At 38.1% G+C, this 25,761-nt stretch overlaps 1 protein-coding gene across 1 annotated transcript in view; it reads left to right on the top strand.

Annotated features, from left to right (window-relative positions):
* EFNA5 (ephrin A5) overlaps positions 1 to 25,761 on the top strand; it is a 292,990-nt gene that overhangs the window by 226,741 nt on the left and 40,488 nt on the right. Inside the window, exon 2 of the mRNA XM_025388984.1 lies at positions 15,281 to 15,573. Within this exon, the coding sequence (XP_025244769.1) occupies positions 15,281 to 15,573 (293 nt within the window). The remainder of the gene's footprint in view (positions 1 to 15,280; positions 15,574 to 25,761) is intronic.

Here is a 25,761-nt window from a genome sequence, read left to right as displayed (position 1 = left end):
ATTTCTCTCAAATCTTCTTATAGGCCAGGGTTGAGGGGATTGCTCTGAACTACACTGGAAAGCTGGATGCCCTTGAAAAGAGAATTTCTTTATGCACTGAATTTTGAATGACATCTATAGGTCCTGGAAAAGAGCTACTATTTTAGAATGAAATTCTCCCCTGGATATTTTCAAAAAAGAAACTAGATAGTTAAGAATTCTAAAAGGAAACAGCTGGATAAGATGACGGCTCAAACTTTATTTTACTAGTATATCTCTCTATAGTCTTGACTCTGAAGTAGGGTTCTTATGAAATTATTAAGACACAAGTATCAATGGGGAAAAAAAAAAAGGTCATCTCTTTGCAAGCTGATGTCATGCATGCTATTTATATTTATACAATTACTGTAGGTTAAGACGAGTGAACATCAGTGGTGTCTAGGATACAAAGCCAGGTTATTGGTCTAGAATACGAAGGCAAATAACCTGGTGTTTTCAAGCAGTGGTGAGTTAGGATTTTGTTGCTCTCAACTCTACTAAGATGGTTGTAGCTGTTGTTGAGTCAAAACCTTTATCAAAAGTTTTATGTGGGAGGAGTTCATAGATTCAAAGAAAATCAGGAGTGATATGTCTAATTTTGAGTTGTCCAGTAAGTTTTTTTCATCATTAGACTCAACTCAATTTTCTCATATGTGATACGAATTTTTAAATGTCCTAATTGCCAAAGAAATGCAGTATTTCATGTTTCCATATACTTGTAAACATCTCTGACATCTTTAGAGATATTATATCCAGAAGGCGCCACCTTTATTTAAAAAATAAACTAAGTTTAATGCTGTACCAGAAAGTGCTATGCATATGTAAGTATATTTCTTCAGCTTTTATGCCAGAAATTCATATTTAAACTAAAACAAAAAAACAATAGGCACTTCCCACAGCTCCTAATTTTCATTTCCTCTAGTGAGTTAAAATAATTTGTAACTTTTTAGGATTCAGAACCCTACATTGAAGTATATGTAAGCTTCAGATCATGTCCCAGTCATATGGTGGGAAACGCAATTCCAGCACAGTTTCACTGCCTACACAAGGAAGGAAGAGGTGTTTCTGCAGATAGGACGCTATCCTCCCTTGCTCCAGCCCTGAATATTAGTGCATGCGTCAGGGCAGGTTTAACAGCACCAAGAGTGGGTATACTCTTGTATTAGCCTGGTAGATTGTTCTTCTGATCTGCTCACCTGGTCAGCACATGTCATGTTATTTTCCCTAGTCATGTTTATAGAACCATAGTAACCAGTACTTTTAGAGACCATGACTTAGGGTTTTTAACTAATGACTGGATTTAAAAACATCCTTGAGTGGGTTTTGGCTGTTGTGATTCTCTCTCAGATACAGAGTGTCCTGAGCCAGAAATCTGAGATATGCCAAGGTGAAATCCCTGTTTGCCCTATGCCTTTACTTCTCAGAGAGAGGGTTGAAAGGAATACTTTATATTTGTAGAATTGAAAAAAAAATCCAAGTTTTTTTTAGCATGCAAAATGGGGTATGATTTTGATAAATATTTGACGTGTGCAAGGTAGATACCCAGATGTTGAATTAAAATATCAGCAAGTAAAATTACCCTATTCTGTAAATAAATCAATTGATGCGCTATATTAGAGTAACATTTACCCTTACATTGCATACAGATTCTGTGCTTAGTCCCAATCTCATTTAATATCTCCCATAGATTTTGTAAATCCTGTGTTGTTTTTTGACCCAGCTCATCAACACTGAGTTTGTGACCAAAAATAGCTCACATCCTCTCTTTCTGTCTGCCTTGAACAGTGTGAGCAGCAATAAAATGTTAATGTGTACATCATGAAACTTTGGGATCTGGGATTGCACTACTGAGTACTGAAGAAAGTAAGTTGCGACCCTGTCTTCTCAAAGCTCACAGTGCTGAGTTGTCATGGGCATGGAGTGCCCATTATCATCTGCTTATTTCATCCTCTTTGTGTCTTGGCATTAACCTTCCCTCTGAAACCTTGCAGTTGACACAAGTGGCTCATTCAGAGCTTCTAGCAATACCAAAATTTCTGCAAGTTCAATAGGAAGATCATGTGCACTTGCTTTGAACTATAGTTCTTTTCCAAGGTAGACATTTTGAAAGTAAGAGTTTATTAAGATGAAAGGTGGAAAAAGAAAAACAACTATATTCTGTCATTGAGATAGACAAGCATTTAAGTAGGTAGAAATATTGTAGTGCTTGAGAATCCTCTAAAGTGCTTAGATTTATTTCTGAGAAATAAATGGTGAATTGTTTATTTCTTTCTCCCCCTTATGTTTCCTTGGGATGGAGCAATTAGTTTCTTATTTTTTATGATTGCATTATTCTTGCATATATCTTTCTGTGGTCCAGGCTATAAAAGTAAATAGAGGATCCAGCTGTATGAATGGATATCCTTTTAATGAGTGTAGGGAGGAAATAGTAATACTAAGTAGTGCAAAACCATTTTTATGTGATGAACTGAAGTACCTTTGTTCCCCAGCTCCCCAGTCTAAACCACAGGCCACCAATAAATGTGTGCATGAAATGACAGTTTCATGTATTCTGGTGTTAACAAAGTACCTCATGGTTTCTTTTGCCCCTAGAATGCACTTAATACAATTGTTGAAGGGTGGTGGCATATTCTGTTTTAATTTCCAGGGTCAAGGAAGGGTAAAATGGAATATGTGACTTTTCTGTAACACCCTTCATTCTATCTCTGGGCAAAAGCCTTGCTGAAACAGTGAGATAACACAGTTGCCAGGTGATAATACAGTCATTTTTGTAGTGCCATGAGTTAATTTCAGAGGTGAAACTATGCTTATTTAGAAAAATAGCATGCCTTCTCGCCTCAGAGCAGGCATTTGGTCAGAGCAGCAAGTGGATATTTAGTCTCTCCCATGTGCAGGGTATCATGAGAAGTGCTGGTAGTGACATAACTCTGCTATCTTCCTTCCCCCTTGCTCCCTTCCTTTCTGGACGTTTTTACTTAGCTGTTTTTTATTGATGTTTACATATATCTGAAGTCACTGAGAGCAATGTAATTCAAAACCACCCTGTCCCCCACTGCATCCCTAATTTAATGTTAAACTGCTCATATTAGTCTACTCAGACTTCCATAACAACCTACCATAGACCCTGTGGCTTTAACAACAGAGATTTATTTTCTCACCGTTCTGGAGGCTGGAAGTCCCAGAGCACGGTCCAACAGGAGTTGGGTTCTGGTGTGGGCTCTCTTGGGGCAGCCATCTTCTCACTGGTCCTCACATGGCAGAAGGAGAGTGAGCTCTGTGCTGTCTATTCATATAAGGACACTAATCCTGTTGGATTAGGGCACCACCCTTGTGACCTCATTTAACCTTAATTACTTCCAAAAAAGACCTGTCTCCAAATGCAATCACATTGTGGGTTGGGGCTTAAACATGAATTGGGGTGGGGGAGACAAACATTCAGTCTGTAACACTGCTAAAATAATGAGAAAAAAATATCCCAAAATAGAGAGCCATACCATGACATAAATGTTTTAGTAGAGAATTTACTAACTTTTTTTTTTTTTTTTTTTTTTTTTTTTTTTTTGAGACGGAGTCTCGCGCTGTGTCACCCAGGCTGGAGTGCAGTGGCGCGATCTCGGCTCACTGCAAGCTCCGCCTCCCAGGTTCAGGCCATTCTCCTGCCTCAGCCTCCGAGTAGCTGGGACTACAGGCGCCCGCCACCACGCCCGGCTAGTTTTTTGTATTTTTAGTAGAGACGGGGTTTCACCATGTTAGCCAGGATGGTCTCGATCTCCTGACCTCGTGATCCGCCCGCCTCGGCCTCCCAAAGTGCTGGGATTACAGGCTTGAGCCACCGCGCCCGGCGCAGTTACTAAACTTTTAACCTGATGCTTTATGCTTTCTCCACCTCACAGTGGCTCATGTTAACACATTCTGATGATGGTTGCAGGGAGGACCCCAAAAGTCCCAGGATAAAGCCAAATGAAGAATATAAAATTCCTGTGTGCCTTCCCACCTTCCAACAGTGGCCTGGAGCAGTTAGTACAGAGATGGAAGGAGAGATTTCTAAACCCCAGATATGCCAGGGACTCTGGCCTTGTAAAGCCCAAGGACAATGCATTGGTTCTAGTCTTTTTCTCCAAAGATTCGAGTCTATTTGGTAGCTTTGAGGTGACTTTGGTGGGATCCTGAGAATGTTGGTTTCCTCTCCTGACCCTGGCTTGAAGAACAGAGAGTGGATGTCAGGTAGGTGGAGAACAGTCTGTATTCCCCATGACTCCTGCTAACTGGAGCAAACCCCTGGGCGTATCTCAGCCTGGTTGAGGCCTGACCTGAGCAGGAGGGAGCCCCAAAACCAAAGGAGCCTCTGTATTTCCAACTCATGGTTGCTGGGACACAACTGAGAGCAAAACAGTGGTTGGCAGGGGCTGAAAAGGAGTCTTGGATGTTTCTGCCAATGTGATAGGCGGTTGCAGGATGTTTGTGAAGCAGCCTGATGAACCCTCTCAAATAGAGGCACCTAATGCTGCTCAACTGTGTAATTGGGATGGAAATGGGCCAATGAGAGGGAGAAGTTTGTGCTTAACCTTTTGCGAGTCTTGTTTCAGGAGGCTGTGGGGGGTGGGGGGCGGGTAGAAGCATTACAAATAATAAGCTTCTCCGCCTGATTTGTAATGAATTAGTAATAAATGTCCTAGCTCTGTACAAAAGTCTGACGATTACAGAGCAGCTTTGGCTAAGTGCACGGGACCACATCTTATTTTGATCAGCTGTAGCATAGCAAAGACGTGTAATTATCATAATCTAACAATTAGCCTGGCATCACTTTCCAGTGTTTAATTACCCCGATAAATGGTAATTGAATAGAGGACTTAATGACAAGAGAGAAACTTTCATTCTGCCTTAGGTGCTTAAGTTATCTACTTGGCTAGGCATAATTTTCTAGCATTGCTTTAACAACAGTCCTGATTATCATTTTCCTTTTTGCAGCCTGCCATTATTTTGTTTCCTGATCTTGACCTTTGTTTATAATATTTAGCTTCTCTCAAAATTTTATACAGGGACCCAGAACACAGGAAGAGATTATTGGATGTTTTACACAGTTCTGTTTCTAAGCATCACTACGCTTCAGCTACAATTCCTCTTCATCGAACATCTATGTAGTCACTACTGTGTGCAAACATTGTGCTAAGTCTTGGGGATACAGAGACAAGTAAACACCATCACTATCTTCAAGGAGATCTATACATAAAAAAAGTCTATATAAAAATAATATAGTAATAATTGCAGCAATTTGCATTCAGCAGAGTCAAGTTTTCATCTAAATCTATACACTGACTTCGGATGAATTCAGTACTTTTTATGACTATGACCACCACCTCATTTCTAATGACTGCAGAGCTCTTTTCTTTGTATTAGCCTCATTCGCAGTCCCAGATTTGTATCCAACTGCTCACAAGGTCCTAACCGGCCAAATAGAAGTAATTACCTTGCACATGCCAATTTCCATAGAAACAGCCACAATTTCTGCTTTATTGTCTACAGTTTTGTAGGAAAGCATTATTATTATTATGCCCTAGCATTACTAAATATATGCTTCCCCTTGTCTGATGAAGATCAAACTTAAAAGAAAGTCATAAAACACATGTATTTTCTTTCTTCCGATTTATTGTTTTTTGTTTGCTTAATAAATTAACAGATTAATTATCAGATATCTCAATTTTTTAAAAGTCTGGGCTAAATTTCAGATTTAGATTGTAATGATTCCAGTAAGTTATCATCAACCCATAATACAAATATTTAGTTCATTCTTTGCACACCAAGTACTTAAGAACTATTAAATCACTGTTTTCCAAAAATCTCTCCTTGAGTTGGTCAATAAAAAGGAGATTTACTATTACCCTTTGGTTATTATTATCATTTTTGAAACTGTGAATAGCCTGAAATTCTGCTAGGTAACTCTCTTTTTTGTATCTGGAAGATACAAAAGGGCTACATGGAAGTAAGCAGTTTGACAGGTAGCTTATTTGATTGACTCCCACATCCCCTGAACAGAATCAGTTTGTTTAATTCTGTTCTCCTTGGACAGTGGCTAGATAGCCTATTTGATGGTTTCCTGTGTGTCCTTTTGCTGGGTCTGTGTGTATGTGGCAGGTGTTCTGCTCCATGTGCTTGAAGTTGGGGGTGGGGGATATAAAACTCTACTGGCTTAAGACCTGAAGTACAGCTTTGATAGGAAGCTCCCAGCCAGCAAGAGTGGAGGAAGAGCTTGTTTTGCATTGTGGGAGTGACCTCTGTTAGGACTATACCGATTGCCAGACATTAACTATTTCTTTAAAATCTCCTTTTGAAAACCATTTGAAGTGATCTGTGATGTGTTAGGTCTTTAGCACTCTGCCTGGTTAATGCTTTGGCTGCCTTGGCCTGTAGACGTTGACACACTCTTACTCCATGCCCAAGGCCTCTTTGGGGGCTTAGAAGCAATTAGACTGTCACCCAAAGCTTCCAGCCCCTTCCTGAGGGAAAGTCTTGATTAGGCTCTGCCAATTTAATGCTTTCTTTCCTTTGAAGCTCCTCCATCAAGTTAATAAAACAAACTCCAAATGAGTTAAAACACTGGAGGAGAGAACATTTTGTGGACCCTGTATATGAAACAGGTGCAATTCCTGGGAGATACCAGTTTTAAAAAGTCATTCAGATTGACATGACTTGTAGTAGAAAAGCAACAGGCAAAAGCTATGTGAGTTTTATCCATCTATCTGATATAATTAGTATTGTGGGATTTTTAAATGTTTTGCTTTTAAAGTGCACACACATACATACAAGAAAAAAAGTGACAGGGTAGTATAATAAACTGCTGATGAATTCTAAATATTTGGCCAAGAAAATGATGTCTTCTTATCATCATCAACAGTTACTGAACTCAAGGTAAAACTCTTATGCTGCAGAATTTGTAATTATCAAAACATGCATGTACAAGAACTCTGTTGGAACTTTCATTAATGGATAAACACAGCACCAACTCAAGGTTCCGAACATTTTGTCAGTATATATTGTAGCATACTGCATTTCTGCTGCAAAATAAGTAGGAAACATCTTTGAAATTTATCCTTGAATTTTTTTTTAACTTGTAAACCTTCACTTCTCTAGGAATATTCATTGTTTTTAGCATGTTCTAAAGCCTGGAAGAGCTGGATTGGTCTGAAATTATATGTTTTGGTCATCATATAATATCTCATTCAGCCTTTACACCTGGGTGGTAACAGTGAAACTATCCATGACTCCTATTGTCTCAGAGCTGAACATGGAGGCTGATTACCAATACATCTGAAAGACAGACATGTTTCAGTCCATGAGAGAGAAGGGAAATTGAAAATTAACAAAACAAATATTTGTTCAGCCCTCAGTGACACTGGTATTATTTATCTACCCTGAGTTTGATTTGCTGTTTGTATTCCATGCTTTAACCTCTGCAGAAAAGCAAAAAAAAAAAAAAAAAGAGCATCTTCAGATTTAGAATAGGAAAGCCATAAGGCTTGCATTCTGTGCTGAAAGGAATAACAGAAGGAGGCAAGAAGCAGCATGTTATACAACAGAGACTGCTGTCCTGCCCATCTCCTCACAAAAACATATTTATAAACCAAACCCATATCTGTTGCAGGACCCATTAGCTCCTTTTGGGACAAATGAAAAATTATACTAGTTAAAAACAGACGTCTTATTCTGAAATTAGCCTTTAAATCGGTAATAGTAGAATTTGAAGACAGTGCTCCCAAGATACATTCACTCTAGAATTAGTTTAAAATTTTGGAGGAACCCTAAGCTGATAAATTTGCTTAATCTTTGACCATAAATCATATCCTTCTTTTACATTTCAATTTCAGAATGTAATACATTAGGTTGCCTTGTAATTAAAGAAGTGACATTGGATTTCTGTTCAAGTAGGAATATTAAAACAATCACCTCTTTGACAGATTAAAATACATTTAAAATGTAATAATCAACTATCCAGTTCATGAGAAATAACATTTTCATTATTGAATTCTTTAAAACATAATGTGAAGGGGGATGAAAGTATCTCACAGCTTCCTAACCTCTAATAACACTGTCTCCTTTCAGTAATGCTGTTTCTATATTTATGGAGTGAAGAAACTTCACTCAGGAGCTGCTTGATAAAATACCTCCGTACGTATTTCCCTGGAAGCAGGCTCTCTGCTGTGCCAGCAACATATGCTAAAGGCCAATTTAGAACATTTTAAATATGCACTACCCTTCCTTTTCCAGCTACTAAAATGAACTGCATTTTGGCTTTAGCAAATGAGGATGGAATAAAAGGGGGAATACTGCAGGGCAAAGTGGCTAAAGATGAACTCAGAGAAGGAGGATTATGGTGCTGCTCCTCTGCAGCCTGAAGCCCAGGGCACTGCCTGAGTGTCCTTTCAATGTGGCCTCCCCAGCTGTCAATATCCACAATGCTAGAGTGTGGTGTTGAGGAGGAAGTCAGATCAGCACCATGAAAATCATAAGAAAGGTGAGGTGATATCTACTTACCTTAGTAAAGAGGAACCGAGAGACAGGGTCAGAGTACATTGAGAACTTACACTTGAGACTAGTAAAGGACCTAGACTATTTAAGTAGTAGATGTACCTTTTGCAGTCACCCAGGTTTGAAAATGAAGTACTTTGGAGGACAAAGCTCTTATGGCTTAGGCTACCTAATGTCATCAAACAGTGCTTTGCTTCCTCACTCAGTAGAAAGTTGAGGGCACACTGGTGAGATCTAAATGAAAAGGTAGTTATCAACTGTTACCTCACTTCTCTTGTCTTTATTTCATCTGAATTCTGAGACTCAAGTCATGACTTACTTCTTGCAGACAGGTTCAGTACAGGGAGCAATTATTTTTTCTTTTTTTGAGACAGGGTCTTGCTCTGTTGCCCAGGCTGGAGTGCAGTGGCACAATCTCGGTTCACTACAACCTCTGCCTCTGAGGCTCATGCGATCCTCCTGCCTCAACCTCCTGAGTAGCTGGGACTACAAGCACACACCACTATGCCTGGCTAATTTAAAAAAAAATGGTTTATGGAGATGGAGTCTCACTGTATTGCCCAGGCTGGTCTCAAGCTCCTGGGCTCAAGTGATCCTCCCACTTCAGCTTCCCAAAGTCCTAGGATTATAGGTATCAGCCACCATGCTCAGCAAGGGAGAGATATTAACAGTGGTTTTAAATTGAAAATTAAAATTTATTCAGCATACAATGGAATGTCATAGGTAAACACTGAGAAACAAACACACTTTCCAGAAGCACACTTTTCAGCTCTAATCCCAGCTTCAGTTGTTACTTTTGCTGTCAATAGCCCTGGAAATGTGCTTTTTATCCAATGCTCCAGGTGGCCTCTGGTTCATCAAGAACTACCGTAAAGTACATAATTCATTTTTGGCATTTGAGATGATTGCAAAGGACTAGTTGTCATGCTGAATTTTATTTTTCTAAATTAACTAAAATTACACTTTCATAATATATATGACATTGATTCTGAACCAGTCTACTGCCAAATTTTGATAAATGTGTACAATGTATTCTTGCCATAATAGAGTACATATAACATGACGTTTATCCTTGAACAATGTGGGAGGTTAAGGTCACTGACCCTGTATGTAGTTGAAAATCCACGTATAACTTTTGACTCCTGAAAACCTTAGCTACTAATAGCCTACGTTTGCTTGGAAGCCTTGCCATTAATATAACAGTCAATTAACACATATTTTATATGTTAAACATATTATATACTGTATTCTTATAATCAAGTAAGCTAGAGAAAAGAAAATGTTATTAATAAAATCATAAGGAAGAGAAAATATATTTAGTCTTTTTAAGTGGAAGTGGATCATCCTAAAGGTCTTCATCCTTGTCTTCACATTGAGTAGACTGAGGATGAAGAGGAATTGGTCTTGCTGTCTCAGGGGTGGCACAGGTAGAAGCAAGTCCACATGTAAGTGGATCCATGCAGTTCAAACCCGTGTTGCTCAAGGGTCAACTATTTATTTTCACAGAACATTGACCTAAGTGGCCATGCAGTCTGGTGGGGAGCAGGGACCATCTTTTTGTGCATATGAGATGTTTCTTGACTCTTGAGACTTTTGCACTGTGAAAACAGGCAGCCCAGTAATTGTTTTACTCAAACACAATTGCTTTTCTAAGTATGGCAACCGAGCGTGCTTTTACATTGTGAAGCACTGTGATAATTTAGTAGAGATTGTATTGTAATTATTGCTGGCTTGGTATAGAGCCAGATATTCTTATAGTTAAAATTATGTGGTGATCTCAGAGAGAGGTATAGAACTGCTGATACAATGGATGGAATTAAGAATAAGACACAAAGAGAAGACATTTACAAGAAAATTTCCAAGAAATTTACAAATGTGTTAAAGCAATGGCTGTGTTACCCATGGCATTTGTAAATATTGGCATGCAGAATCAGTCTTCCTAGATGTCAGTTTCCTCTTTTAATATGAGCTAGAGCTCATGAAAGCTGTTTCCTGATGGAAAAAAGATCCCTTTATGTGAATGGCTGCTGACATGTTATTCTGTGAAAGGATGAGTCAGGAGCTAACCCTGCAATCTGAGGCTTATTCTAAATGTTGACACACCCCTCAGCTTTCCAGTTTAGGAGTTTGGGACAAACCTCATGGAGGAGACAGTAGGGCTGGGACACCTTGCTGCAATGCTCTGCTAGAAGATCAGTGTAAATATAAAGGTAACCCAAACTCTTAAGAGGGTCGTTACTATAGCTGGTGAAGCTTTGGAACCATTGTGGTTAGGAGGACAAGAATATGCTTCAGAACCATGTAAGACTTGAGTTCAGATCCTAACTCTGCTATTTATTAGCTATAAAAAGTTGGACAATGCCCTCTCTGAATGTCCTCTCCTCATTGGTAAAGTGAAACTAATTAAAACTACACAATAGGGTTGTTTGGAGGATTTCATACGATAACATATGTAAAGCACATAGCAGATCCTGGATGCAGCAAATGTTTGTTGCATCAGTGAATGAAGGAAAGAACTGAAACCTCATCAAGAATGAAAATGGGTCCCTCTGGAGGAATACAGAGCTGACCTAAGGACTTGGCTCTAGCAATTTAATCTCTCACAAAATGGAAAAGTGAAGAGCTTTGGTTCTGAGGTCAGACTGGGTTTGAATTCTGCCTTCCCTTTTTCTTTACTACTTGTGTAATATTGGGCACGTTGCTTGACTTCTTAATCTGAATTTCCTCATCTTTAAATGGGTGTAGTAATAATAGTGGCTATTCTGTGGCATTGTAATAGAGATTAAGTTGAGATAATGAATGTAACATAATAAGCACTCTAATATTAGCCAACTTGTGTGCTCCTTCACAGTATGGCCAGAAAAGAATTTTTCCATTCGACTTTATACCCAGAGAACATGATTTGATATATTAAGGCAAAAACTGCAATTACTTTTGCACCAACCTAATAGCATTAGCATATCTGATCCTAAACTTTTCTTTGGATTATAGTTGAGTACGTTATGTAGATACATTTTATGAGTTCCAATTTGTCATTTTAAAAATATTTATATTGTCCACCCTTTGAAATTTACATTAGTAAACTATACAAATTTAAGATCTGAAACAAAAGTGTACATTGATTCTATAGTGAATCATCATCTTTTCTTTGTCGTATGGCTAAAAGGATAGAAATAGTAATTGTGGCTGGGCACAGTGGCTTACACCTGTAATCCTAGCACTTTGAGAGCCCGAGCTGGGCGGATCACGAGGTCAGGAGATCGAGGCCATTCTGGCCAACATGGTGAAACCCTGTCTCTACTAAAAATACAAAAATTAGCTGGGTGTGGTGGCGCGTGCCTATATCCCTCCTACTCAAGAGGCTGAGGCAGGGGAATTGCTTGAACTATGGAGGTGGAGGTTGCAGTGAGCCGAGATCATACCACTGCACTCCAGCCTGGTGACACAGCGAGACTCCTCTCAAAAAAAAAAAAAAAAAAAAAAAAAGAAAAGAAATAGTAATTTCTGGGGCAATCACATGTTTAAAATAGGTACCACAGTAATTCACTTAACACTCCATGCAAAATAAAATGTCACCAGAAGGGATAGCTGGTCAACACAAAGTAGAATGTGTCTTCAACCTCACAGTTTGCTTTAGTAAAAATTTAGCACATTAACAGGGATAGAAGTTAGGAAAGGAGAGAAAAGTTTTAGGCATCAAGAAACTGCCTTTTTTGTTTTCAGTTGTGGAATAAAGGAATTGTAGAATAAAGGAGTAGCAGAATGGGTCCAGACAATGGCAGTTTTAATTTTTACTTTCACTTTGAGCAGTGCCAAATGCTAGTAGAAGCTAAAATGAGTGACACTTAGGGAAAGAAAAAACTTCCCCCTTGAATCTCTTTAAAATCTATAATAATCATATAATAATATAAAGTGCATCTGGGCATTGCCTTCTGCTGCAGTTCTTGTCTGGCTGTTATCCAAAACTGTCAGGCTACTCTGAGTGCTGATGCTTCATATCCCAGCACCCTTTTATCTGAACCTTGCAGTGTCTTTTCTCTGTACTTTGGCAGTGATGTTACCTTGATGTTCAAAAATCTTTTAAAAGCAACACAGGCTTTCCTTGCATCTTGACAAATCGTTGTCTGCTAGTAATGAAGAAAAAGTAAACCCGTGATCACTGCAAATATAAATACTTCCGAGTGTTTTCGGTTTTTTTAAAAAAAATGGTTATGTATTTTGGGATTCTCTAGCTGAAAAGTGAATATTCTGAGAATTTTTCCTTATTTCTCTTGTGTAAATCAGCATGCTGCTTTTCAAGAGCAAGGGTCAAGTGGAGTTTCGATGGATCATTTGACATTTAAGGACAGAATTTAACATTTCTATATGATTTTCCTTTTGAATTTTTAAAAGGGGAAATATAGATATTATTTTTATCTCTGTTGTATGTTCTTGCTGCTATTATTTTTAAATCAATATTTTATTTACTTATTTTCATATGCTTCGGTATATCCTGATGATGGTAACAGTGGTTTACATCTACACAGTTCTTTCCATACATTTCCTTATCTAAGTCTTGAAGCAGCCACAGGAGGCCAGGAAGGCAGGTTCTCATGATTAGTCCAACTTACATATGAGGAAACTGAGGCTCAGAATGATTTATGAATCTCTCAACCAACAGCAGATCCAGTTCTTAAATCTAGGTCTACTCAGTCAAAACGAATGATGTCACCACTTTTTCACAATGTTGTCTCTCAGAAGAGTATCTTGGCTTATCAATGAATATTTAGCATCCAGAGTGAAGGTGGTATATTTCTTTCTTTTTTCTTTTTTGAGATTGAGTCTTACTCTGTCACCCAGGCTGGAGTGCAGTGGTGTGATCTCAGCTCACTGCAACCTCCGTCTTCCAGGTTTGTGCGATTCTTGTGCCTCAGCCTTCCAAGTAGCTGGGATTACAGGCATGTGCCACCATGCCTGGGTAATATTTTTTGTATTTTTAGTAGAGACAGGGTTTCGCCGTGTTGGCCAGGCTGGTCTCAAACTCCTGGACTCAAGTGATCTGCCTGCCTCGGCCTCCCAAAGTGCTGGGATTACAGGGGTGAGCCACTGTACCCGGCTAGAAGGTGGTATATTTCCCCTGGGGTGGACTTTGGTCAAAGCTGTGAGAGGTCATTTTTATGTCAATGTTCGGGTGCAGCATTTTATAGGGAATATACTGGGAAACTGGAGGCTATGAGAAAGGGCAAGAATCTAGAATGATGAGGAGCCTGGAAACTATACTAGAAAGAACCAAAGGAATCAAGATTTTCAAATGTCTGCAGAAAGGAAGATACAGAGAGATATAGCTGACATCTTCAAATGTTTTATGGACTCCCTTGCAGAAGAGGAATTTGATTTGTTCTTTGTAATTCCAGGCAGCAGAAGTAGGACCATTGGGTAGAAATTACACAGAAGCGGATTTATGCTGAATATAAGAAGAAACTTTCCAACATTTAGAGATGTCCAAAAATGGAATAGACTGTCTCACTGCCACTGGGAAGTGTTCACGCTCAGACTGTCCAGCTCAGAGATTATATGGCTTTATGAGCATTGCTTTTCAGCAGTAACAGTTTTATGATGAAACTTCTAAGGGCTCAGGGAAGAATTTCCTCACCAGCTAAAATCAAAGGAGTTTTGTAGGCTTTTCCACCATGATTTTAGACTAAGAAAGTTGTATGCATAACAGCTCCTGTTTCACACATCGCTGTGTTTTGGGAAATACTGTTCAACTGCTGGGGAAAGACACATTAGTTAAAGCAGATAAGCAAGACTTTTGTGAGATGAGAATTGAAGCAGATAGTGTGGTGTTTGTGGTGGGGAGGGTGTGTATTCACATGTGTGCATTTTTAACTAGGATGAATTTGCCATGGCTTTGGCTATTTTCAGTGGCCTTGTTACTTTTCATTACTCACCAGCCCAGCTCTAGAACATGACCTGTAGAATTAAAAGAAATGAGGGGAAAAGTCATTTGATTTAGATGAGTTGTTTTCTCAATATGGAAAAGATGCTGCATCGAAAGCGAGATGCACTAAAATAAGTTTCTGACGTAGCAGATCTAAGAAAAGCACTGAACTGGGATCCGAAGTCTCCACACTAGGTTTCGCTCCATCACTCACTGCTTCATCTTTATGTCTTTTTATTTTTCTCTAAAATGGAAGTGTTTTAGGAATTTTCTTTCTAACTGTAAAATGTTGTGATTCGAATTCTCCCAATTTTATGGCTCTAATTCTCATTTGCATAGAAAGTGGAAAATGGCCTCAACTATAACAAAAAACAATTCAGTCATTTATTTGTTCTTTAATTTCCTCATTCATTTATTCAAAAATAGTTATTAAGTAAAACACTATTATAAAAATAGAAGAACTTTGTTTTAATATATGATTTTTAATAATGAAACATGGAAAACAGCACATTAGTACCTCTATAGAGTTCCACAGTTTGAAAGAGTGATATTTAATATAATATTTAAAATGAAAGCAAAGCACTTAGTTTGTAGGATATTTTGAAACAAATATAATGGGATCCCTCTGTAAAATGGCTTTTTGTGGCTTGGATTGGGAACTGCAGCATTTCAAACCATGCCCCAAATCATAGTGGCATTCAGTAACAACTTACTATACTAGATGCTTTAGCTCCAGAATTATTGAATAGCTTAACCACTGATTCCAAGCAGAAAGCCCCTTCTCTATGAATTATCACATGCTTTTTCTTTTTCTAACAGATTCCAGAGGGGTGACTACCACATTGATGTCTGTATCAATGACTACCTGGACGTTTTCTGCCCTCACTATGAGGACTCCGTCCCAGAAGATAAGACTGAGCGCTATGTCCTCTACATGGTGAACTTTGATGGCTACAGTGCCTGCGACCACACTTCCAAAGGGTTCAAGAGATGGGAATGTAACCGGCCTCACTCTCCAAATGGACCGCTGAAGTTCTCTGAAAAATTCCAGCTCTTCACTCCCTTTTCTCTAGGATTTGAATTCAGGCCAGGCCGAGAATATTTCTACATCTGTGAGTATATAGAGATTTATCGTGTTGTAGGGCAGCTGCAAGAGCCCAGACTAATTTTTTACCCATGTTTCAGAGAATTGCAGAGAGCTGGACTCTGCATTACAGATGTCTCCTTGTAAATGCATACATCAGGATCCCTAGATACATTAGCTGGGAATTGAGAGCACAAATTAGATTAAAGACAGAGCGCCTCTCCCCCTATGAAATTACGTGTCAGCCTGTTCAGTGAACCACTGCTGACTTGTATTTCTTTTAAATGAAAATTGCCAGGACTTCTCCAAAGCTCAGGAAAAGAAAAAAGACTCCTGAAAAAAAATTAAAGGAAATAATTAAATTTACATAGCTTGGAGTCATTGGATTTCTTATTCAGGTGTCAGCAATATCCTTTCGATCATCCACATTTTCAGTGGAGGAAGCCAAAACTCCTGGAAATGTCAGCATGCTGACGATAAATGCTCTCTTTGCACCAAGGAGAAAAGATCATTTTTAAGAGCAGCTCTGTCTTTAAACAGGAAAGAGTTGTGAAGAAGTGTCTAGAAGGGGTTCCAAGGGAACTGGTAGGAGCGAGTTTCCCACCTGTGAGCATTGAGTGACTCTGTCCTGGGAGCTCTAAAACTTTCTCAGTAGACTTCTGTATTAATCAGAATCCCTGACCTTATTTCTTCTCCATTATGTACCCATCACTTCTTCAGACATCCTGCTATCATATGTTATAGGTAAATGCTTCTCAAACTTCACTGTGCATAGCGTTATCTGGGGATCTTGTAATGCATTCTGACTCAGAAGGTCTAAGGCAGGGCCTGAAATTCTGGATGTATGAAGCTCCCAGATGCTGCTGCTGCTACTGAACTGTGGACCACGCTTTGAGTAGCAAGATTATAGGTAATAGCTACTTTAAGCAGCTTGTTGTGTATCTGGACTTTAGTATTTGTATTTAAACTATCTGGCCTTTTCCATGTATTTTCACTGCCAACCAAAGAGGTTAAAAGTTTACTAGTTAAAAAATACATTTATTGGACAGCTTAATCTGAACTGAGAAATGTTGGGGGATGCAAGATGAAAAGATATTCCCTGTTCTTAGGGAGTGACCTTTTACTGGGGAGCAGACATGTAAATAGGCAATTAAAGTATAAATCGACAGTTGCTGATGATGAAGATAAATGCAGGGAGTAGTGAGAACATGGAGACAGTTGTGCCTCACCTGCTTGGAAGAATCAGGAAATGCAACCGCACGCAGTGGGTAGAGATCCAAGTTATACCACTCAGTATGTTTAGCATCGACTTTCACCCCAGCTTGCCAGACAAACAAGAACATTCTTTTTTTCTGACTCATTTTTTCAGTCCAAATGTCCCTACCCACTCACAACTCACACGGTTTGAGTCTACAGGGATTTCTAGCTCCTCTCCTTCTCCAGAAAACAGAATTTTATAAGTCAGATTTCACCATCAAAATAACTCTCACTTATATTGGAATTGAATTTAAAAAGGAAATTGAACAGTACCAGTTTTATTATTTCAGTACATATTTCAGTTATTAGTCATGAGAAAACATGCAAAAAGCCTTGATACTATCTCACATTTGATCCATAAAATAAGAAAAGGAATATTGAGTCCCACAGATGCAGGAAGCACTGGCATACACTGAATTCACACTTCTCAGGCAGCATGTTCTTGACTTTTGTTGCTTTTTTACTTTGTGAAAGAATCTCATTCAGCAAATGAGAAAAAGGAAAGAGGAGGACTTCACTTGTGGGACAGCAACTCATTAATTGTCTAACTGTAAAATACTGTACCAATTTAAGAGAAAATTCTTGCTAGTTTTGAAATTTTCTTAATGGCTTCTCAGATTAAAAAAACAACAATAAAAGCAAAAATAAAAAATGAATAGAGAGCACCAAGATGGGAAACATACCCACCAGCTAACTAGTTGATTGCCTGATTATTAAAAATTATAGAATTCATTCAGCTTCATAAGCAAGATGTTATTCAAATATAGCCATAGCGCTTATGACTGGTTTTTCCTCATTTGTGGTTAAATTCAATATTTCACTAAAAATCATTATGTGACTTCTATAACATTCATTTAACGGAGTCATTTAACTGTCAAGGGCTTCCGTCAAAGTAATTGTTCCAAAATGCTTCAAAATATGAAGAGCTTTTTGCTGTTCAGCTGAGTTTAACTTGAATCACTTTTTTTAATGAAAGGTAAAATAGCACAAAATTAGCAGCAAAAAGATGTTCATTTACAAGAAGCACAGTGGCCTGGTGTTCAGTTAAATTGAATTTTCAGCCATGTTTTCTACCCGAAAAGGCATCCTTCCCTGTCTTTTTAGCAATGAAAGGGTTTCCTCTCTTCCACCACTGCAGTCAGGAGCAGCAGAGCTAACATGGTTGTCTTACAGACATTTAATGTACTGTGGTCATAATTAAACTAAAGGATTCTTAGGGGAGAATTGGCCCTCAGTTGAATTTTCCTCTTCCCTAATGTGTGTGGAATGAACAAGATGATTGGGAAATAGCTATCTTCACACTTACTACGTTACAAGAAACTCTATTGCTGATCTCAGGAACAAGCTTCACTGCCCACCAGTCAATTTCACAGAATGTTCTTGCTAGGACAGGAGTACATCTTAGCTCCTCATAGCCTTAAAATCTCTTCTAACTTTTCCTAGAAAAAAGAAAGCTGGCTGGGCATGGTGGCTCACACCTGTAATCCCAGCACTTTGGGAGGCCCAGGTGGGTAGATCACGAGGTCAAGAGTTCAAGAGCAGCCCAGCCAATCTGGTGAAACCCCATCTCTACTATAAAAAAAAAAAAAAAAAAAATTAGCTGGGCACGGTGTCAGTAGCCTGTAATCCCAGCTACTTGGGAGGCTGAGGCAGGAGAATCGTTAGAACCAGGGTGGCAGAGGTTGCAGTGAGCGAGATTGAGCCACTGCACTTTAGCCTGGGCGACAGAGTGAGACTCCATCTCAAAAATAAAAAATAAAATGGAAAGAAAAAAGAAAGCTAACATCCTGCTTTATGGTACTAGGAGTAGACTTAAGACTTAAGTATAGTGGAAACTGTGGAGTGCCAAAATTGAGATACAAACACAGATTTGGAGGAAGGGGAGAAAAGGATTTCATAACAAGCTATTCACCTCGTTACTTAGAGAGGACACAAGTCAGAGGATTCTTATCAACATTTGCCTTATCCTCAACCAGATTTCTTTCTTTCTTAATGTCTCTGAGTTTTATAAAATTAAGAAAATGTGGTAGTTGAAAATATCCTAAACGAAGCTTCCAATTTACTTTAAAAATAAAACATCCTTTGCAGTTCTAGTCCCTTTATTTTAACTCCCAAGAATAACTCTATGCTATATTCTCCTTTCCTTGGGAACAGATAGTATATTAAGTTGTTATAATTGCTGATTATTGCTAAGGTAGACTGGGGCCATCTCTGAATCTGATAAATACTGTTTTTAATCTACAGGAGTTATTTTGGTAAGAGATTGGCATACTAAAGTAATTACAGAAAGTTGGTGGTATTTATATCAATGATAGATTTGCAGAACTGCCAATTGATTAAGGCAATAGTTGTTTATATAGACTTCCTAAAGGCAACAGTAATTTTTAAAAAATTCAAAAATTCACATTTTAGCTGGATATGGTAGCACATGCCTGTAGTCCCAGCTGTTTGGGAGGCTGAGGTAGGAGGATTGTTTGAGCCAAGAAATTGAGACCAGCCTGGGCAACATAGCAAAACCCTGTTTTTGTTTTTTGTTTTTTTTTAAATACTCCTTTTAGAAACTTAAAAAATACTCACTTTAGAAATGATACTCTTAAATATTAACCTAATGAGAACATGTTTGAGAGAAGTTTTGCTGTTATTTTTACATCAGAATGGGAAAAGGGAAGTCCTTGAAATAAGTTATTTTTGTAATTCCATAAAACAATGATTCGAATATATGCTTTTATAAAGTAAAGAAAACTGAGTCCCAGGTCCTTTTCTTGACCTAACTAGCTGTATGATCTTGAGCAAATCATTTCATCTCTCTGGAGTTTGAACTCTCCATCTATAAAATAATATAATTATAATCGACTTCAGAAATCCTTGGAGCTTTAATATCCTAATTTTATTACATTTTATCTGAGGGTCTGCAGCATTAGGGTAAAAGATAATGTCTGTACAGTGGTCCAGGTCAATACCTTGCTTAGTAGGTGTTCAGTAAATCAGAGTTAAAGGTACATTTTTAGGGAAAATGCAGAGTGGAGAGGCGTATTAGGGTTATTGAACTAGTTCTCTCCCAGCTGCTCTGTCCAAGACACCATTGTCTGTGGTCTCTACCAGTGCAGCAGGCTCCTGTTTTCCCGACTCATGGCATTGCTCAGTCAGAGCTCTCCAGTGACTTCCTGTCTCACCCAGACCAAAGTCCACAGTCTCTAACCTGGCCAGCAAGGTCCTCCATGGCTGAACTTTCCCTGATTCCCTCGGCCTCTGACTTCCTCTGCTACCACCCTCTGCCTGATTCTGTCTGCTCAGCCGCCCGTGCTCCTCCCTCTCCTATCCAGTACACCTCTACATCAGGGCCTGGGAACTTCATTGTCCCACTACCTCGGCTTCCCATTGTCCCAGGCATTCACGTTCCTTGCTTTCACTTTCTTTAGGTCTGTGTCCAAAAAATGTCTTTATCCAAGAGGCTACTCTGACCTCTCTATATAAAAATACACCTTGTTCTCTGCATTCACTATACTTTTACTCTGCTTTATTTTTCCTCAGGTACTTATCACCCCTGACATTATATATTTATGGTAGGTTGTTCATAGCTGTTCCTGCTTTCTGCCCTGTATTATATTGCTTGGCACATGCAGATGTTTAATAAGTAAGGATAACTAGAATTTATATAGCGTGTATTCTGTTTCAGGCACCATCTCAAAACAACACTATGAAGAACTGTTCTTTTTCCTTATTTACAGGTGAAGAAACTGAGGCACAGAAAAGTTAGGTAATTTGAAAAAGGCTCACACAGATAAGAACTAGCTGATCTGGGAGGAAGTTAAGTGAGTAAGCAACTAAAAGAAGTGAAGAGGGCTGGGCGCAGTGGCTCACGCCTCTAATCCCAGCACTTTGGGAGGCTGAGGTGGATGGATCACCTGAGGCTGGGAGTTCAAGACCAGCCTGACCAAAATAGAGAAACCCCATCTCTACTAAAAATACAAAATTAGCTGGGCATGGTGGCTCATACCTGTAATCCCAGCTACTCAGGAGGCTGAGGCAGGAGAATTGCTTGAACCTGGGAGGCAGAGGTTGCAGTGAGCTGGGATCGTTCCATTGCACTCCAGCCTGGGCAACAAGAGCGAAACTCTGTCTCAGAAAAAATAAAAATAAAGAAAAAGTGAAGAGATAAAATCCTGGGTCTATTATACTTGAAAAAATACACTTTATATTTTTAAAACACAGATTAGAAACAAATAGCACTCACTTTGATATCTACTGTTTAGAGAATTCTACTTTATGAACACTTCCTAGGAACCCTGAATCAGATAGTAGAAAGATAAATTTTAAACACATTCCTGCATTTTCTCCTCTCCAAAGGATACTTTTCCATCTCCAGAAGATATTTCAACTGTATCTTCCCAGAGGGTTGATCTTTTTAACTCAGATAACTTCAGAAACCAGAAAAGTTGCATTTTCTAAGAAATTCTTAAATGTCCTGAATAGTCACCATCCAGCCTGAATCACGATTGCACACTTGATTCAGGAATTAGTATGTTTTAATGAGAGATCTATAATAAAGAAGACAGTCGTCATTTTCTGAAAATGATACTAAAAGAGAATTTTTCCAGCATTTGTTATATCTGAGTTATTACTGGGACATTCAGTGTAACTATGGGCATCATTTTAAAATCTATAGTATGTAGATGCTTAAATATATGTGGTTAACTGCTAATTCTCAGCTTTACGTATTTAGATTGAAAGTTTGCAGTCTTATCTTAAGCCATTGGGCAATTTTAATATGCACTGTATAATTTTTAAAAGAAAGTAACCTAACTTCCTAAGAACTATCTTATTAAAATGATCAAGATCAGCTTCAGAAATCATTTGATTGTACAATACAGTTATTGACTAACCTTTTAAGAGTATCTTCAGTAAAACTAGTAAAACAGAACTAATTTGAAGAAAGTCCTCATTTAACAATTCGATGTGTTTCAAAACCTTATTTGCAGGTGAGTTGTTTAGAATTTAGAATACAGTTTTTTTATTGAAGTGCAAGTTTTCCATAATATGGAGAATCTGCTTAGCCATAATATTGATGATAAGCTATATGTTTCAATGAAAAATTGTAGAAAACAGCATCTAGAAGAGTTAGTAAATATTTATTGCATGGATAAATGCTATAATAAGCCACATATGGCAAAAAAACAATTAATTTTTTTAATTTCTAATTTTTTTTTTTTTTTTTTTTTTTTTAGAAAAGCAGATAAATTACAGGGCACAAGTTTTACTGCACCCTCTGCAGCAGTTCCCTAGTATTTTAGTACTTTAAAAAATAATATGCTAGGAATACATAACATCAAAGCAGAGAGTGGAACATGGTTGTTGTTGGTTTTTGTTTTTTGTTTTTTGTTTTTTTTTAAAGAAAGCACAGACTCTGGTAAGTGTAGCTTTGGGTCTGAATCCTCTTTCTGTGCTCTTACTAGCTGTGTGACCTTGGGCACTGTACCAAACCTCACTGAGCTTCACTTCCTTCCTCTGTAAAATGGGTATAATAATCACAGCTCTTTTCTGATTTTTGAGTCTCAATTGATGAAATATTGTTTAAGGAACCAGTTGACTGCCAAAATAATAACTTCAGTAATCCAAGTCCAAAAAGTTTTGCATTTTTTGAAAATTTAAGGCAACTTAAATATCCCAGATTGATATTTTAGTTCAGTAAAAAATTTCATAAATGCATAAAGATTAAGTTTTAAGACTATTTCCTATATTCTTAAGGAGCATTATGCTAGGGTTATTACGCCTAAGGAATTCTTCATTCCTTTTGATGTCTGGTTTTTCAGTGCCTTACTTTAGTCATCTACATTAAGAATTGTTTTGCTCCGGACAGTTCACACCAATCACCTTTTTTACATAGTTTTTCTTATTGAAATAGAAGAGTGTCAAAATGACACAATTATCAAAGCAGGAGGTAATCTTTTTCACTGTTCACTGTCTTTTACTCTTGCAGGGGAAATGACTTGTAAGTACAATGTACTTTCTTACAATGAAAAACTCAATATTTGCTTCAGTGTGTGTGCGCATTTTACTTTTGTTATTGAAAAATGTTTTTGATTACTGAAGTCTTATTTTAGCATTATTTACTGTAGCATCAACTTCGCTAAGATTGAAGAGGTTTATAACTGAAATGTTCTGTAGGACTGTGGTCAAATACTAGTGCACCTCTAGTTTTTCAAGTATGTGTACTAGCACATGGCATTTTAAGACACACTTGTATTAATACAGAAAAGTGGAAAGGCAGTGTTGGGAAACTGACAAATTTTAACGTTTTCTAAAGTGGAAAAGTGGGGTGGGGGGAGGGGAAGGGATAGCATTAGGAGATATACCTAATGTAAATGACGAGTTAATGGGTACAGCACACCAACATGGCACATGTATACATATGTAACAAGCCTACACATTGTGCACATGTAACCTAGAACTTAAAGTATAATAAAAAAATTTAAAGAAGAATAAAGATGGCACAAAAGTCAAATAGTAAGTACCCAGATACAGATGCAGAGTACATCTTAGTCACCAAAAACTATTTAGTTTTTCTTTTTAAGTTTTTGTTTTGTTTTTTGTTTTTTGTTTTTTTTTTGAGACGGAGTCTTGCTCTGTCACCCAGGCTGGAGTGCAGTGGCCGGATCTCAGCTCACTGCAAGCTCCGCCTCCCGGGTTCACACCATTCTCCTGCCTCAGCCTCCCGAGTAGCTGGGACTACAGGCGCCCGCCACCACGCCCGGCTAGTTTTTTTGTATTTTTTAGTAGAGACGGGGTTTCACCGTGTTAGCCAGGATGGTCTCGATCTCCTGACCTCGTGATCCGCCCGTCTATTTTGAAAATAGAATGGAACAATTTTTCTCCACTTGAAAGCTAGCATATTTTTTAAGGATTATATCAGGTCTCTATTTGAAAATAGTCCTTCTATTCGCTTTGTATACTCCCACAGGTCTTTAGTGAAGCTTCAATAATGCACCTTTTTATTTAAAGAATGAGTTTAGGGAATTGTGTCTGTTTCAAGTTGTCCCTAGTCATTATTTAGGAAAGCATGAATGAATTTCAAGGGCTCTTAAATGAAGGTTAAATAAAGAACATGAAAGAGGATATTTAGGGACTTGTGGAAATTATTCTGTTAATTGTAATTTCCTCTTATGAAAACAGTTGTTTACTGCCAGGTGCCCTCTTAACCTTCTGAGCAAGCATGCACAACATCAGCTCAGCTGCTGCTGGAGCTAGACCTGTCCCTCTGCCTTCTGGTAATGGCTTCGCCCAGCACACTTCACATAGTTTGAGTGAAATCAAAGGTGGAGGAGGCAATTCATAGGAACACAGGGTATTGAAAAGTATTTTTAAATTTGTTGACAATATTATTTGATGAAGTAGCATGGATTTTAAAAGGAAATGCATGCCCTGTTAAGTGACTAAAGGTTGAGTCTAGTTTAACTACTCATTTAAAAGAATCAGAGAAATTAATGCCAGGTCTGTGAAAAAGGAAAGTGGAGCACATATCACTGCTTAATAGATTTTGACATTGGGACCATCTTGAAAGTTTGCAAAGGGAGCCTTAAAAGTTACTGAATAATCGGGACTTGATGGAAATTCATGGTATAAAGTCATAAGAAACTGAAGACTCCTAAGTACCGTTCCCATTGTCTGAATTTTTCAAAGACTGTGACACTCAGATAAGAACTTCAAAACCAAAATAGTTTTTATTTGTACTCATTTTAAGAATTCAGAATGCTATTATAAGACAGAGGAAGCATGTAGAGTTCTGACCTCCTAAGGGAAAATGAGGAATTATGTCACCTTTTGCTTCCTTTACCCCACTGAGACTAAATGGTGAAATGGAAACAAATTAAAGGATTGTTCTTTTTATCCCTAAATGTCAAACGTGGCTGCATCTCGCAAAGAAATAATGCACCTGATTAATTGTGTAATTTCACAGGGAAGCAGTAATTCTCAGCCTTATAAACATGTAATGTACTAATGTGGTTTCAGAGTTAACTGAAACAGTTTAATGAGCTGCTGTATCACGTGTATGTACAGTGTTACATAGAGCAGATGCCAGGAAAAAAGGAAATAACACACCAGTGACACTTGGAATAGCAGTGTTTATACTTCATTGACTTTGGGTTGTCAGCATGCTATTCTCTGTGTTTCCCTTAGTAACTTATTAAGGCAACTGAATTTCAGTGTGATGATGTCTGAGTGTCATTTCTTGTAAATTACACAAGCATGCACACACCAAATGCATAGTCAATCTTTGGGAAAAAAATAATACTTTCTAGAATAGACAACCAAAATATTATCCACAAGATATACACACAGAGTGAAAGGTTACTCTCTGAACCTCGTGCATGCTGGAAGAACAGCATTTGGGCCTTTCATCAGAAGAAATACTATTTCTACAGACTTTCCCACTCATCTATTCTTGGTCTATTTTCACCGAATGGTCGTGTAACTCTTGGTTTGAAAGTTGTCATACAGCCTCACAGCAGGCTTATATTATCTACAGAGTTCTTTATGAGGAAATATAAATCACCACAAATGAGACTTTTCACAGCCAGAGATATGTAGAAATTTGTGTCAGTGCTTTGCTGGCTTGCTAAAAAATATCTCTAGGCTCCGAAGCCCTCACAACTCATCCTTGCTCCCTACCCTTTTGGGAAGCAATTCTCAAAACTTGAGATTTATGGTCCAGAGAGCTGATAGTGGCTATAAAGTTTTCTATTTTCTCGTTTCTTTAATATTAATGCAGAGAATGAGGCATTATCATTCATTATTTTAGTTCATGAGTATCCTGTGGGCTTGAAATATGGTTTCTGGGGATATGGCTTACCTCTGTTTAATAGGGGAAATATGTGGACTTTGGCAACAGGCTTTTTTTCCATCGAATATTTTAAGTCAGATTGTATAAAATCCACATTAGGAACAGAACTTTAATATATAT

The sequence above is a fragment of the Theropithecus gelada genome, chromosome 6 (assembly GCF_003255815.1).
Source record: "Theropithecus gelada isolate Dixy chromosome 6, Tgel_1.0, whole genome shotgun sequence".
NCBI classification, from domain to species: domain Eukaryota; kingdom Metazoa; phylum Chordata; class Mammalia; order Primates; family Cercopithecidae; genus Theropithecus; species Theropithecus gelada.
The sequence above is the reverse complement of the archived record's forward strand: the minus strand, read 5'-3'. Positions and strand labels throughout refer to the sequence as shown.